The 15933-nt window shown below is 45.9% G+C and overlaps 1 protein-coding gene across 1 annotated transcript in view; it reads right to left on the bottom strand.

Annotated features, from left to right (window-relative positions):
* The window catches only part of LOC119386511 (probable thiopurine S-methyltransferase), an 85918-nt gene that overhangs the window by 24075 nt on the left and 45910 nt on the right, over positions 1–15933 (bottom strand). Inside the window, exons 4-7 of the mRNA XM_037653777.2 lie at positions 14773–14902; positions 4813–4865; positions 4253–4327; positions 4109–4194 (exon numbers count right to left, since the gene is read on the bottom strand). Of these exons, the coding sequence (XP_037509705.1) occupies positions 4109–4194; positions 4253–4327; positions 4813–4865; positions 14773–14902 (344 nt within the window). The remainder of the gene's footprint in view (positions 1–4108; positions 4195–4252; positions 4328–4812; positions 4866–14772; positions 14903–15933) is intronic.

Raw genomic sequence — 15933 nt, 5'->3', positions numbered from 1 at the left:
ACACCACCAATGCCGTATTTGCCGACGCCGCTCTCGATGGACAAAGCCTTGCCTTAGCATGATACAAACCCTCGACCGGTGAGGCCAAGCGCTACATATGCAGAATGGACTACGCGACGCCTACACAAGCAGAACTGTTGGCAATTAGGACCGCCCTACAGGATAACATAGCGCCATCAACTATATACACGGTCTCATATGAAGCACTAAAGGACATCGAGAATCCCAATACGGAAGATGTTGCAGCTTTACGCATCCGCAAAATTCTCCTGCACAAACAGAAGAATGGCATTGACACAAGAGTCGCCTGGACGCCGGGTCACGTGGGGATCCAAGGGGGAGGTAACGAGGTGGCACACAGTCTCGCCACCTCGAATGCTGGAGTTCTACCATATCATCTCCAACCTCTCCTACATGGATCTCCCGATCTTGGTTGCCACCCCTACACGAATTTGCCACCAAGCTCTCATTCCGAAATGGCACGACTGCTGTGCTTCTTCAAGTACACTAACCGGGAGAGACTCAAAGATGTCACCCCTCCTCGTATTTCTAAGAACCTCGCCCTCAGCCGATCCCAGGAGACATTTATTAACGAAGTGCTAGCAAACACAGCCACTACCCCTCACGTAATTCATCAATGGCAGACTCTTGCTGACCGGAAGAGGCACATAGACACCTCCGCCCCCTGCATATGTACCTTTTGCCACTCTCCATGCATAGCCAACATGGAGCATCTCATTTTACGTTGTCCTGCCCTACATCCTCACCGAAGAAACAGCGCCACTTTTATGCATCCCGATTTGGAAGCAGTACAAAAGGACATACTCGAACACCCTCACCAGCTTATCACATTAGCCCACTTCGGAGTCATAGCCGCTTGGCGCGCGTGATTTAGTGTGTGCCTACCAACCCTCCCCCACCCCCAACCTCCTCATCAGTGGCCTTCGGTCCTCCCTTTGCCTAATAAAAGAATCTATCATCATCATATTTACCCAGGAACGGCTACAGCAAACGTTGGTATTTCAAATGCGAGAGCGTTAAGAAAAACCGACACCGGCAGCGTTGACCCGACAAATGCAAAGAATAAAACTGAAGATACCAGCAGAAATCGGACCCAAGCATTCTGCGTGCCAGTCAGGTATTCACCACAGAGCCACGCCGGGCCTGAAAATGCCTTGGAAAAAGATCCTGTAGTGCTGGCTATCTAATTTTTTTAAAAAAGCAATGAACTCTACATATTGTCGACGAGTCAGTCAGGCCTATCTACCAGCGCCCCTACAGGGTGTCACAAAAAGAAATAGAAGCTATCGGAAATCAGGTCGAGGGAACGATAAGAGACGACGTAATTCAGCCATCGGCCACTCCTTGGGCGTCGCTGGTGGTACTTTTAAAGAAACAAAGACCAGTCCCTATTGACTACCGAAAGCTGAACTCCATCACTAAGCGAGATGTTTATCCTCTTCCGAGAATTGATGATACTCTGGATAGACTACGAGATGCGAAGTTCTTTTTTTCCCTAGACCTAAAAAGCGGATACTGGCAGATCGAAGTGGACAAACGAGATCGAGAGAACACTGCATTCGTGACACCAGACGGGCTATACGAATTCAAGGTATACTTCCATGCAGCCTTTGTTCAGCTCCCGCAGCGGTTCAGCGGATGATGGACAGTGTGCTCTCCGGACTAAAGTGGCAGTCCTGTCTCGTTTATCTTGGCGATGTTGTGTTTTTTCTGCTACCTTAGAGCAGCACGTAGAACGACTGCGATCTGTGCAGAAAGCCTTTAGTACGGCAGATCTGACGATAAAGCCACAGAAATGTCACTTCGGTTTCCAAGAGCTCCTCTTTCTTGGCCATGTCGTCAGTGCTGGAGGCATTCGTCTGGACCCTGAGAAGACAGCGGCAGTAGAAAAATTTCCACAACCAATGGACAAAAAAGCGGTTAGACGGTTTCTGGGACGTTACGCTTATTACCGTCGCTTCGTGAAAAAATTTTCGAAGATTGCCGAACCACTAACGCGGCTGACAAAGGATGACGTGCCTTTCATTTGGCTGAAGGAACAGCAGTATGCCTTCAACGAACTGCGACAGCACCTTCAGAGCCACCCAGTCCTCGCACATTTTGACGAGAAAGGCAAGACTGATATTCACACAGACGCAAGCAACTTGAGGCTCGGGGCTGTCCTTATTCAGTGCCAGAATGGTGTAGAGCGGGTCATTGCGTACGCTAGTCGTACACTTTCGAAGGCCGAGGTCAACTACTCGACGACTACCCTCCACGTTGTCTACGGCGTGCGTGCGAAACAGAGGAAGCAAAGCGTCGATGGAGCAGGCCAGGATCACCGCTGACCACTCAGGCACGTGCGAACTGCACGGGACAAGAAAAGAAGAAGAGGTGCCGAATTCTGGTGAAGAAGAGAAAGGCGTTCCTGCAGGATATACACAACCATTTTTTCTCTGACGTGTTTGTTTAGAAGGCACAAGTTCGCCCAGTTTAAGCTATTAATAAAGTGTGCTTCTTGAACTTTGCGTGACAATATGATACAGGCATCACGTCGGGTTAACGTCAGTTGTGGTTCTAGCGTTCGGTCCGCTTTTATAGCAGTCTACATTATATCTGCATTCCTATGATTCAGGAAGCTATATTCAAGTGTTGGTCGACCCCGGAGGAATACGTTAACGAAAGGGACATATGATATTCACATGATCGCACCGCAGCGTGCACTTCGTTGCGGTAACAAAGACGTCTACGCTCTAAAGTGAGTGCTGATAGTACCTCAGACCATAAGTTACCATTTAAGCGTCAGTGTGGTCGGCGTGCCTCGTAAGGCCACGATGTGCCCACAACTCCGCCATTTACAAAAACACGTCGACCCACCTCGTAACACTTGGCTCAAGGCCAAGAAATGCAGCATTATAGGTCTACTGGCTGCCTGCTTCGCATGAAACCGATTCTCACAAGGCATGGGATCTGCCGAATTCCTCCTTTTCGGGTCGTAACATTATTTTATGCTGCCTACTTTCTCAGGCACAGTGGGAATACCTCGTGTTGATATTCTCTTTATGTCAAAGTATACTCGAATATTTTAATCATGGAGTTCCCCTCTTTCGAGACTACGCAGTGCTCGTGTGCAATTTCTCACGGTATTATTAGCCACAGTGTTGCTGCCTGGGCTGGTTCGTACAACATGGAGAAAAGCGCGGACGAGATGGGCGTTGATAGGACCAGATAGGTGAAAGAAGGCAAAGAGACGTCATAGGACAAGATGTCGCTATGTCCAATCTGGTCCTATCTTTTCATCAATCATTCTGCGCACTAAAAAAGACTTTCCTTGTTACTCGCCACCTCGTCTTTTCGAGTTGTCCTTTGAGGAGCTTGAGATTGCTGCCTCGGTCATATTATATTTCCCCAACAATAATATCACATCGTTAATTTATGACTCGGCCTAAGATTTTCTTTATTACCTTGCGCAACTGATTTGCACATAAGGCATGAAATTGTGCTGTTTCTTTTCTCGATTTTTCATATTAGCTCGAAAATGCGCCTCTATAAAGCATGCCGTTTCCATGAAGGCTGCCTATTTTACCCAAACATTTCACATAAAGTTGCTGTTATTTGTACAGATGTAACTGTAGAAACTAGTGCATCTGCATAGCTAAAACAGCACTTATTAAGGTAAAGTAATTTTGAAGTGTTAACTACAATTACTTGGAGACGGATCACGAGAAAACGCTGATCGCAGTAGTAATAGTTGTAGTAGTAGCAGCAGTAGTAGTAGTAGTAGTAGTAGTAGTAGTAGTAGTAGTAGTAGTAGTAGTAGTAGTAGTAGTAGTAGTAGTAGTAGTAGTAGTAGTAGTAGTTGTTGTTGTTGTTGTAGTAGTAGTAGTGCCAATACATTCCTACCTATTTGAAGCCGATACGCAAGGTTCCTTGATGAACGCATACGTATTGCAGTCGCAAGCATTTGCAGACTGCAAAACGACTGCGGTTTAGTAGGACCGCAGGACTGCCAAATGTCAATGCACACGACTATCTTTCGCCCACAGGTCGTTGTGTCGGTGTCCCTTTAATAGCGTTATGAATTTCGCTTAGGGTGGCACATGCTTACCTTCGAACGCAGTGTCTTCGTACTCGGTGGCGTACAAAGCGTAGGAAAAATTGTGCGCCAGGAGAGACTTCAGAAGAGTGACGTACCTGCGCAGAGGAACACGCAGTTGGCACAGACGCTCGACCAACAATTCTCCTTCCTCACCTCTTTCTATCCTCCTCCTTGATAGACACCAAACCGCCGCGGTCCCACACGATATCCATGGTGCCTTCGCAGTCCCTGCGCACGGGCGTATTGTTTCTCCTCGATATGGTTGACGGTACGTGTCATATCCTTCGACCGCAGCATTTTTACTTTATTCTCGGTTCCTTCATCGCTTGCTTGATTACTCATTCCATAGAAGGTAACAAGAGATTTGAGGATGAACTTACGCTACTATGATTCCTACCGTGCACCCTAAATTACAAAGTATAGCACGAAAATTTTTCATGCGAAGAGAATTTCCGGAGTAGGCGCAAGTCTCCCAAACACTGCAAGGTTGATGCCAGGAGTCGTTCATGAATTACAGAATAAGAAAGCTCGGGCGAATTTTAGTTTCCGTTCTGGTGCAGTAAGGTGTAAAGCAGGAGTTCCCTCACAAGTGCTTCTATCTTCGATGACTTGTCTCGTGTTTGTTTAGCTCAGTGATTGCACAAAACTGTTCTCGTTTTGGCCTTATCAACATAGATGATGAGGCAGCTTCGCGTGGAAGTTCAAGCACTTACTTGTTGAAGGTGTACAGGTCACAGATGTAGATGCTCAACCTTAAGTCGGGCGTCTGAAATTCAAAGCAGTGTTAACGACATAAATGACGCCCCCATGTCTCCAACATTGCAACGGAGATGCTGCTGGTAAACATCACAGAAATTAGATATGGAAAGCAACAGTCTTACCCTTTATTTATTAAGGTTTCCAAGTTAGTGTCGAAAGACATGCCGCTTCTTAATTAGACAGAAAGTGGCATAGTGTACGATCATTCCGCAATGGCGGGTTTGTGTCATACCATTGAAGTTTATCACCTGATGTCTGGGGTTCGTGCAGTCACCAACCGCTGTGTATCATTAACTTCACTTTCAAATTTAGTGTTGCTTGCCGAATGACGTCGTTTATTTTACTCCACTCAATCGCAAAGCATGCAGTTTGAAAAATACTTCACGACAATTGTAAGTGTTCTCAAAACGCTTGAAAAAGCAGCAAGTTGGGCTAGTTGGTTAACGTTGATTCCGTAATTCTTTTCACTGCGCTAAGACACGAAAAACAGAGGAAGAGAAGATAGCACGCGCTGTTTTCTCTTCCTCTGTTGTCCGTGTCTTCGGGCAATGTAGACCATTGCGGAATGAGCGCTTGAATTAAGGTCGATTCAATATCACTATATTTTTAAAAAAATACCTCAGATTTCTTTGTTTTTGGAATGAGCGCAAGTGGACAACAATGCTAGGCAAACAGTCAAAAGCTAAACTTCCCTTCTGCACCTTCATTCCTTTACAGTGCCCCCAACTACAAAAAAATAACCGTCAACCAATATACTTTTTTTTATATTTACAGCGTCTTTTCACCTATTACTTGAGCTCCACATGCTAAAATACCTTGCAGTTATGCCGATATTTCTGGGTATAAAAATATGGATGACATCAAATATACTCCACGGGGTTATTAAATTAATTCAGTAAAGTATTAGGAATATTGTCGCTCATGCAGACTACTGTGCACAGAATGCTTAAACAATTGCATTCCGTGGCATTTATTTTGTAAACAGTTGTTAGGAGAATATTTTATCAATGTAGCAATATCTCGCACACATGGTAATTTGCGTAACCGCAACAAATCTTATTTTGGAATGTGGTGCGTCGCAGACAAGCGCATCGCTAACAGTGTATGGTGCTATAGTGAAGCTACATAGTTCCGCGGCTGCCGCGGGATGCCGCCACGTGCCCGCGTGCACGCTTGCGATCGCAGTGAAAGTAAGCCGCGCGCGTTCGAAGAAAAAAAAACAAGCAAAAGCGCTCAAGGTCATGACACGCGCTGACCAATGGACGTAGCTTCTTGCCCACTTGTCATCCCCGCTGCGTTGCTTTCAGCGCGCTCGCTGGTACGAAAGGGGAGAGAAAGCGCTTGAAGCGTGCGGCAAATCCCCGTAACTCCGGTCATGCTTGACGGATTCACGCAATTTTCGCGGCACTCGATGCCTGAGTCAATAAAGCCCTTGAATGAAGCCATCGATGATTCCTTGGAAAAGTGCTGCAGAGTACCTTTTTTTAGTGTTCTTCCCCCACAAGACCGAATCAACGCCTGTGTATGTTCCATCGCCCTCACGACATGCAAAGCAAGGTTCCTGTCACATTGCCTAAAGTGTGATTCACCACCACAAGAAGTGAGTGCTCTGTTTGGTCCAGCGTTCGTCCGTGTGTAACGCCTTCTTCTTGTGTACGTGTTTTCAGTGTTTTCGCTGGTACCCCTTTTTCAAGTTCATAATGCACCAACTGGCCCAACAGCTAGCGCTAATGCACATTATTTCTTCTCCATTGGGCTCTTTTTTGAGTGTTCTTCCCCCACAAGACCGAATCAACGCCTGTGTATGTTCCATCGCCCTCACGACATGCAAAGCAAGGTTCCTGTCACATTGCCTAAAGTGTGATTCACCACCACAAGAAGTGAGTGCTCTGTTTGGTCCAGCGTTCGTCCGTGTGTAACGCCTTCTTCTTGTGTACGTGTTTTCAGTGTTTTCGCTTTTACCCCTTTTTCAAGTTCATAATGCACCAACTGGCCCAACAGCTAGCGCTAATGCACATTATTTCTTCTCCATTGGGCTCTTTTTTTAGTGTTCTTCCCCCACAAGACCGAATCAACGCCTGTGTATGTTTCATCGCCCTCACGACATGCAAAGCAAGGTTCCTGTCACATTGCCTAAAGTGTGATTCACCACCACAAGAAGTGAGTGCTCTGTTTGGTCCAGCGTTCGTCCGTGTGTAACGCCTTCTTCTTGTGTACGTGTTTTCAGTGTTTTCGCTGGTACCCCTTTTTCAAGTTCATAATGCACCAACTGGCCCAACAGCTAGCGCTAATGCACATTATTTCTTCTCCATTGGGCTCTTTTTTTAGTGTTCTTCCCCCACAAGACCGAATCAACGCCTGTGTATGTTTCATCGCCCTCACGACATGCAAAGCAAGGTTCCTGTCACATTGCCTAAAGTGTGATTCACCACCACAAGAAGTGAGTGCTCTGTTTGGTCCAGCGTTCGTCCGTGTGTAACGCCTTCTTCTTGTGTACGTGTTTTCAGTGTTTTCGCTGGTACCCCTTTTTCAAGTTCATAATGCACCAACTGGCCCAACAGCTAGCGCTAATGCACATTATTTCTTCTCCATTGGGCTCTTTTTTGAGTGTTCTTCCCCCACAAGACCGAATCAACGCCTGTGTATGTTCCATCGCCCTCACGACATGCAAAGCAAGGTTCCTGTCACATTGCCTAAAGTGTGATTCACCACCACAAGAAGTGAGTGCTCTGTTTGGTCCAGCGTTCGTCCGTGTGTAACGCCTTCTTCTTGTGTACGTGTTTTCAGTGTTTTCGCTGGTACTCCTTTTTCAAGTTCATAATGCACCAACTGGCCCAACAGCTAGCGCTAATGCACATTATTTCTTCTCCATTGGGCTCTTTTTTGAGTGTTCTTCCCCCACAAGACCGAATCAACGCCTGTGTATGTTCCATCGCCCTCACGACATGCAAAGCAAGGTTCCTGTCACATTGCCTAAAGTGTGATTCACCACCACAAGAAGTGAGTGCTCTGTTTGGTCCAGCGTTCGTCCGTGTGTAACGCCTTCTTCTTGTGTACGTGTTTTCAGTGTTTTCGCTGGTACCCCTTTTTCAAGTTCATAATGCACCAACTGGCCCAACAGCTAGCGCTAATGCACATTATTTCTTCTCCATTGGGCTCTTTTTTGAGTGTTCTTCCCCCACAAGACCGAATCAACGCCTGTGTATGTTCCATCGCCCTTACGACATGCAAAGCAAGGTTCCTGTCACATTGCCTAAAGTGTGATTCACCACCACAAGAAGTGAGTGCTCTGTTTGGTCCAGCGTTCGTCCGTGTGTAACGCCTTCTTCTTGTGTACGTGTTTTCAGTGTTTTCGCTGGTACCCCTTTTTCAAGTTCATAATGCACCAACTGGCCCAACAGCTAGCGCTAATGCACATTATTTCTTCTCCATTGGGCTCTTTTTTGAGTGTTCTTCCCCCACAAGACCGAATCAACGCCTGTGTATGTTCCATCGCCCTCACGACATGCAAAGCAAGGTTCCTGTCACATTGCCTAAAGTGTGATTCACCACCACAAGAAGTGACTGCTCTGTTTGGTCCAGCGTTCGTCCGTGTGTAACGCCTTCTTCTTGTGTACGTGTTTTCAGTGTTTTCGCTGGTACCCCTTTTTCAAGTTCATAATGCACCAACTGGCCCAACAGCTAGCGCTAATGCACATTATTTCTTCTCCATTGGGCTCTTTTTTGAGTGTTCTTCCCCCACAAGACCGAATCAACGCCTGTGTATGTTCCATCGCCCTCACGACATGCAAAGCAAGGTTCCTGTCACATTGCCTAAAGTGTGATTCACCACCACAAGAAGTGAGTGCTCTGTTTGGTCCAGCGTTCGTCCGTGTGTAACGCCTTCTTCTTGTGTACGTGTTTTCAGTGTTTTCGCTGGTACCCCTTTTTCAAGTTTAAACAAAAGCTGTAATCAGCCAATGACCGTGGACCGTGGGTTTGTGACGCGGTCGTTTGGGTGTCTGGCATCATTTGTCGAGGGATGACCGACCAATTTCTAGCTGACTTTGGGCGTTCATTGTAAATTCTAGACCGCGTACTGCGGTATAATGCTTGGCCCATACGTGTTCTCAGGAGCGTCGACTACCGATTGGCAGCGTTATCTGATCATGCTGAAAAAATGTTGCAGGGTCCGTTTAAGCTAGTTGGTCACTGGTTAGGTAAAATGGTTTTGACATCTAGGCATGAAAGAAACAGAGAAATAGTAACGCACTAGAGGAAGACGGGCATCCATCCTGCCCCAGTGTGTCTCTTCGTCCATGTTTCTGTGTTTGATTTTTGCCTAGTTGTCCTGAGCAGTGTTATTTTACCTCAGAATTGTCTATTGTTGTCGCAGTAGTAATGGCGTCACGGTCGGCCTTATGTAAGCAGATATCGTTCATGAAATCACGGTAGTGTTAGTGGTGCCAACTTTCATATTAGGAAGCCCAGTCTTGGATCAAATAGACCAGCTAGCGCTTCCTAATGTTCATACGAGCTCAGTTCCATCAGTCTATAGTTCCGTCACCTATGTCGCATAGAGTTTCTGTAACTTTCAAATAATGCGCCGTTACTAAATGACACATCGAAGCTCGTACGAGACAACTGTGAAAAAATCTACGCGAGAAAGCTTTCTGGAGGGCTGGTTGTGATCGAAAAACGTTAACGGAACATCATCATCATCATCAGCCTGTCTACGCCCACTGCAGGGCAAAGGCCTCTCCCATGTTCCGCCAATCAACCCGGTCCTGTGCTTTCTGCTGCCACGTTATACCTACAAACTTCTTAATCTCATCTACCCACCTAATTTTCTGTCTTCCCCTCACGCGTTTGCCTTCTCTTGGAATCCAGTCAGTTACTCTTAATGACCACCGGTTATCCTGCCGACGTGCTACGTGCCCGGCCCATATCCATTTCTTCTTCTTAATTTCAACTATGATATCCTTAACCCCCGTTTGTTCCCTGACCCACTCTGCTCTCTTCCTGTCTCTTAAGGTTACACCTATCATTTTCCTTTCCATCGCTCGCTGCGTCGTCCTCAATTTAAGTTGAACCCTCTTTGTAAGTCTCCAGGTTTCTGCTCCGTAGGTAAGTACCGGTAAGATGCAGCTGTTATATACCTTCCTCTTGAGAGATAGTGGTAGACTACCATTCATGATTTGAGAATGCTTGCCGAATGAGCCCCATCCCATCCTTATTCTTCTAGTTATTTCACTCTCATGGTTCGGCTCCGCGGTTACTACCTGTCCTAAGTAGACGTACTCCTTTACAACTTCCAGCGTCTCGCCACCTATCGCAAAGCGCTGTTCTCTACCAAGATTGTTCCACATTACTTTAGTTTTATGCATATTAATTTTCAGACCTACTCTTCTACTTTCCGTATCCAGTTCAGTAATCATGAGCTGTAATTCGTCTCCCGCGTTACTCATCAATGCAATGTCATCAGCGAATCGCAGGTTACTGAGATACTCTCCATTAACTCTTATCCCTAATTCTTCCCAATCTAGGGCCCTGAAAACCTCCTGTAAACACGCGGTGAATAGCATTGAAGAGATCGTGTCTCCCTGTCGTACGCCCTTCTTTATTGGGATTCTGCCGCTTTCTTTATGAAGTACTATAGTGGCTGTGGATGCGCTGTAGATTTCTTCCATTATGTTTATATAGGCTTCGTCGATGCCCTGATTCCGCAGTGCTTGCATGACTGCTGATGTCTCCACCGAATCAAATGCCTTCTCGTAATCTATGAAGGCTATGTATAGGGGTTGGTTGTATTCCGCGCATTTCTCTATCACCTGATTGATAGTATGAATATGGTCTATTGTTGAGAAGCCTGTACGAAATCCTGCCTGGTCCCTTGGTTGATTAAACTCTAATGTCGTATTAATTCTGTTAGCAATTACTTTTGTGAATAGCTTGTAGACAACGGACAGTAAGCTGATGGGCCTGTAATTTTTCAGGTCCTTGACGTCCCCTTTCTTATGGATCAAGATGATGTTGGCATTCTTCCAAGATTCTGGTATCCTCCCTGTCGAGAGACACTTCGTATACAGGGTGGCCAGTTTCTCTAACATAATCTCTCCACCGTGTTTCAACAGGTCTGATGTTACCTGATCCTCACCAGCGGCTTTGCCTCTTTGCATTCCCTTTAGGGCTTTCTTTACTTCTCCTGTTAATACTGGTGGGATGTCAGATTCCTCTGGGATAATACTGCTTCTTACGTTATCATCCTGACTGTCTCGGCTGCTGTACAGATCTCTGTAGAACTCTTCCGCTACTTCAACTATTCTATCCATATTGGTTGTGACCTTGCCATCTTTGTCCCTTAATGCATACATCTGATTTTTGCCTATGCACAGTTTTGTCTTCGTAGCTTTGAGGCTTCTTCCGTTCTTTAGAGCATGCTCAATTCTCTCCATATTATACTTTCTTATGTCGGCTACTTTACGCCTATTGATCAACTTCGAAAGCTCCGCCAGCTCTATTTTGTCTGTTGCATTTGAGGCTTTCATAGCTTGACGTTTCTTAATGAGGTTTTTCGTCTCTTGGGATAGCTTACCAGTGTCCTGTCTAACGACTGTACCCCCGACTTCCACTGCACACTCCTTAATGATACTAGTCAGATTATCATTCATTGCGTCAACGCTAAGGTCGGTTTCCTCGGTTAAAGCCGCGTACCTATTCTGAAGTGAAACTCTGAATTCCTGTACTTTCCCTCGCAGAGCTAGTTCATTGATCGGCTTCTTGCGTATCAGTTTCTGCCGTTCCTTCCTCACGTCTAGTTGAATTCTAGATCTTACCATTCTATGGTCACTGCATCGGATCTTGTTAACTACTTCCACATCCTGTATAATGCCCGGGTGGTCGCACATTATGAAGTCTATTTCATTTTTAGTTTCGCCATTGGGGCTCCTCCACGTCCACTTACGAGTAGTCCGTTTTCTGTAGAAGGTATTCAAGATCCGTAAATTATTGCGTTCTGCGAACTCTACTAGTAACTCCCCTCTGGCATTTCTAGAGCCGATGCCATATTCCCCAACTGCATGATCTCCAGCCTGCTTCTTGCCTACTTTTGCATTAAAGTCGCCCATTAGTACAGTATACTGTGTCTTTACCTTACTCATTGCTGATTCTACGTCTTCGTAGAAGCGTTCAACCAGTTGATCATCATGGCTAGATGTAGGCGCGTAGGCCTGTATCACCTTCATCCTGTACCTCTTATTAAACTTAATCACGATACATAACACCCTCTCATTAATGCTATAGTATTCCTCTATATTGCCAGCTATATTTTTATGAATAAGGAACCCCACTCCTAGTTCTCTTCTGTCAGCTAAGCCACGATAGCATAGGACGTGTCCGTTCTTCAGCACTGTATAAGCCTCCTGTGGCCTCCTCACCTCACTGAGCCCTATTACATCCCATTTAACACCCTCTAATTCCTCGAATAGTACAGCTAGACTCGCCTCACTAGATAAAGTTCTAGCGTTATATGTAGCCAAGTTGAGATTCCAATGGCGGCCTGTCCGGACCCAGAGATTCTTAGCACCCTCTGCTGCGTCGCAGGTCTCACCGCCGCCTTGGTCAGTTGCTTCACAGCCGCTGGGGACTGATGGCCGAGGGTTAATTGGTGTATTCATGTGGGAGGTAGTGGCCAAGTACTACACCAGGGTGGCCAATCCTGCTCTGGTGAGGGAGTGCATTGCTGGCTGTGGTCGCCAGTGAGGCTGCACCCCAGGCCTTTTACACAATTCCATCATCACGCGGATATTTTTTTTTAATCCGGTTGGGAATTGTCCGGCACCGGGATTCGAACCACGGACCTCTTGCATGCGAAGCTGATGCTCTACCCACTACGCCATCGCTGCACACATTTAGGATCAATTTTTAAATTGCGTGTAGCGCATCTGTACGCGAAACGTCCCACCTCGCGTCACCGTGACGCACGGGGCGCGCAATGCACTGGACGCGCGGGGCAAAACTGGATTTCCGGGAAATTTTCCTATGACCCGTACAAGCGGGAGAAACGTTCAAAATCCGGGAGTCTCCCGGGTAATCCGGGAGACTTGGCAGGTATGTAACAATAAGAAGCTTTTCAGTGGCACTGAACAAGTGCCATAGGGGCATCTGGTGATGTGCATGCACCTTTGACAGAGTGGCTAAGCTATGTGACTTTGGAATTCGACTGTTTAGCTAAGCAAGCACTACCATGTGAAGACACGAGCACACAGTTCTAAACAGTTAAATGGCAGCACCAGTGCACGAGGTAAAGATGATCATCACTGCAGTTGTACATATTGTGCACAAACACAAGTAAAACCTCGATTGCCCTGTCAGACAGAAAGCTCGGTTTTTTACTAAGAGGCACACGGTGCAGGAATTACAGATGAACCTTACCGAATGAAGGAAGGAAATTTTCTAGGGCTTGTTTCTTTGTTTGACACAACCTTAATGAAAACCAGCAGATAATGCCAAGGGGATGTTAATTGTGATATAGATGTGAAGGAAGTAAGGTGTATGAAAAGACAACTTGCCGCTGGCAGGGACCGAATCTACGACCTTCGGATCCCCTGCGAGTACAGCCATGACTCATATTAAAAATCCAGGTGTGGGACTTTCCACTGCCGAGGCCTTACGTTCCACAGCAAATGTCATCTCCAGGGCCATATCTTCGACAGCGAAGGTCATCAGTGAGGCCATATCTACTTCAACAGTCAATTTCATCTCTAGGCTCATATCTTCTTCTATAGCAGATAGGTTCCGTTTAATGAGTCTATTGTAGATATATATAACTCAAATCTCGATATAACGAACACAAATATAACGAATTATCAGTTATAACAAAGTAAATAAAAATGGCCTTGTTATTGGAAGTGCTATGAATGCACGTTTATAATGCATTTTCGGATATAACGAAGTTATTTTCGTGTCAGATGTGACTTTGTTATGAGGTTATAGTGTATTCTATGCTGACTTCGAAACGCTTTAATAAAAATTCAATTACATAAAATATTTGCCCTAGATATGAAGTCAAGTCCATGTCACACTGTGTATGAGATTACTCACAGCTTAGGAGGGTAGACACTTCGTTAATATCAATTTTTTAGAGCCAAATTGCAACAAGTGGGCAAAACTATATGGGCTGACAGGCTTCAATGGCTAGAGGCCAGGCCACTAAAACATGCATGAAAATCGATCAGCAGTGTAATAAGCAAAGAAATAAATAAAATTAAATGTATATGTAAGAAGACATGTAGACAAAATAACTAGTAATATAAAACCAGTCTCACACAGGCACATTTGATCCCAATCGGGCCTGATCTGGATCAAATTTCTTGATTGTGATTGGCTCCTTTACGCAAGCTGCAGAAGAGAGCCAATCACCTTAAAGCACTCTGATTCTGGTCAGACTTAATTGTGATCAGCAGCAAACCGTGTCACACTGGCATATGACAGAGAGACAGACAGACATGTGAAAAGAACTGTTTACAAATCACGATTCTGAAAATGAAGAACATTATAGTTGTTTTATTGTTCGCGTTGTTACATTTTTTAAATGCACAATTGCCAAAGCTTCAAACCTCAATGAATCACAGAAGACTTAAGGCGACTTGCATTGAGTTTTTACATGCCTTGCTGCACATGTTCCGGAAAAAACATTTTGACGAAAAGTATGCATTTTACTTTCGCGTGAAGCAGCATGTGCGTGGAAGGCACGCGTACGAATTTAAAGCTTTTAGGGAAACTGCGATATTTAGCGTTGAATCAGTGATGAAAACAAAAGGCCCACGGTGCGCGCAGCAGAAACAGTAGTGTATCGCTTTATAGAACTTTCTTCGGAGACTTAACATCGCCCCGTCCCAATTGCTATACATTATAGCATGACAGTGCGTACTCACGTAAAGGATCTTGCAGCCGTTTACGGCAGAGCGGCCTTCTAGAGCCGCCATGTTGTGGTTGGCAAAGAAGCTCCGAGCCACCGTCTCCAGAAACTCGACACCCACCACACGAAAGCCTTGGTCGTAGAACCTGTACACAGACCACTTCTGAAGTCACCTCAGACTTTACAAGGGACTGCAATGCAGATAATATTCACAAGGCTACAAGATGCACTAATTGTCTATGCACCATGATATGCCCTCATGGTATATCAGTACTGTCACGTTGCTCAGCCAAATTATGCTCAGAACATGCAGCTCCAAAGCAGACGAAAAAAGCTTAACGTGCCTAATATAATCTGCCCATCACCTTAATTAATAGATGTGGACGTACCACCACTACTGCTGCTGCCACTCTATATGTAGTCCAGTAAGGAGGCATACCGTTCTTTTTTTTTTTGAAATATCACCTATAGCTATCGTCCTTATTAGCGTCGGTAGCGCAGTGGGTAAACCTGCGGTCTTCATGTGGCCTGCGCCATAGTGGTACAACTTTACCGGACATGGGCACTACGCGCGATTTGTGCGCTCTAAATAGTGAACGCAATTTTATTGGCAAGATATTTAAAATTTCAGCATATTGTCTTGATACACGTGCCATCGGGTAATCACTAAGAGACTATTTGCCCGCCCCGCACAGGGCGGCTGGCCAACCGGCCGAGAGCGGTCGTATTTATGACGTCAGAGGACGGCTCCTAATTTTCCGGGTCGCGGGTAGCCGCCCGGCCGGCCCGTCTTTCATTGGCTGCTCGAAGACGGTGCCAATCTGACGTCTTCATAGCCAACATGGTGCTTGCTCGAAACGTAAAGCAGGCGCGCGAGGCCTATCGCTGCAGCGACGTGAAAAAAAAAGGCAGCTGATTTTACTCCTGTAAGCGCCATAGAGCACCCGCGAAGAATTCATCGAAGGTAGCCAGCCGGCGGGCACTTCCTGGCCTCGTCAGTGCATGCGATCGTCAACAGAAACGAAGAAACGCACGCGGTGTAGATAGTGCGCTTTGCTTGTGTGAGTGGTTTTCGAAGCGTTCGATTTTTTTTGGGCTGCCTTTCGAGCGTGCGTTGAAAAAAATATGTCGATCACGGTCTGATGCATTCTCGGCGTTATACGTGTTCAGTGTGCCA

The sequence above is a fragment of the Rhipicephalus sanguineus genome, chromosome 3 (genome assembly GCF_013339695.2).
Source record: "Rhipicephalus sanguineus isolate Rsan-2018 chromosome 3, BIME_Rsan_1.4, whole genome shotgun sequence".
NCBI lineage: Eukaryota > Metazoa > Arthropoda > Arachnida > Ixodida > Ixodidae > Rhipicephalus > Rhipicephalus sanguineus.
This window is presented reverse-complemented; position numbering and strand designations above follow the sequence as displayed.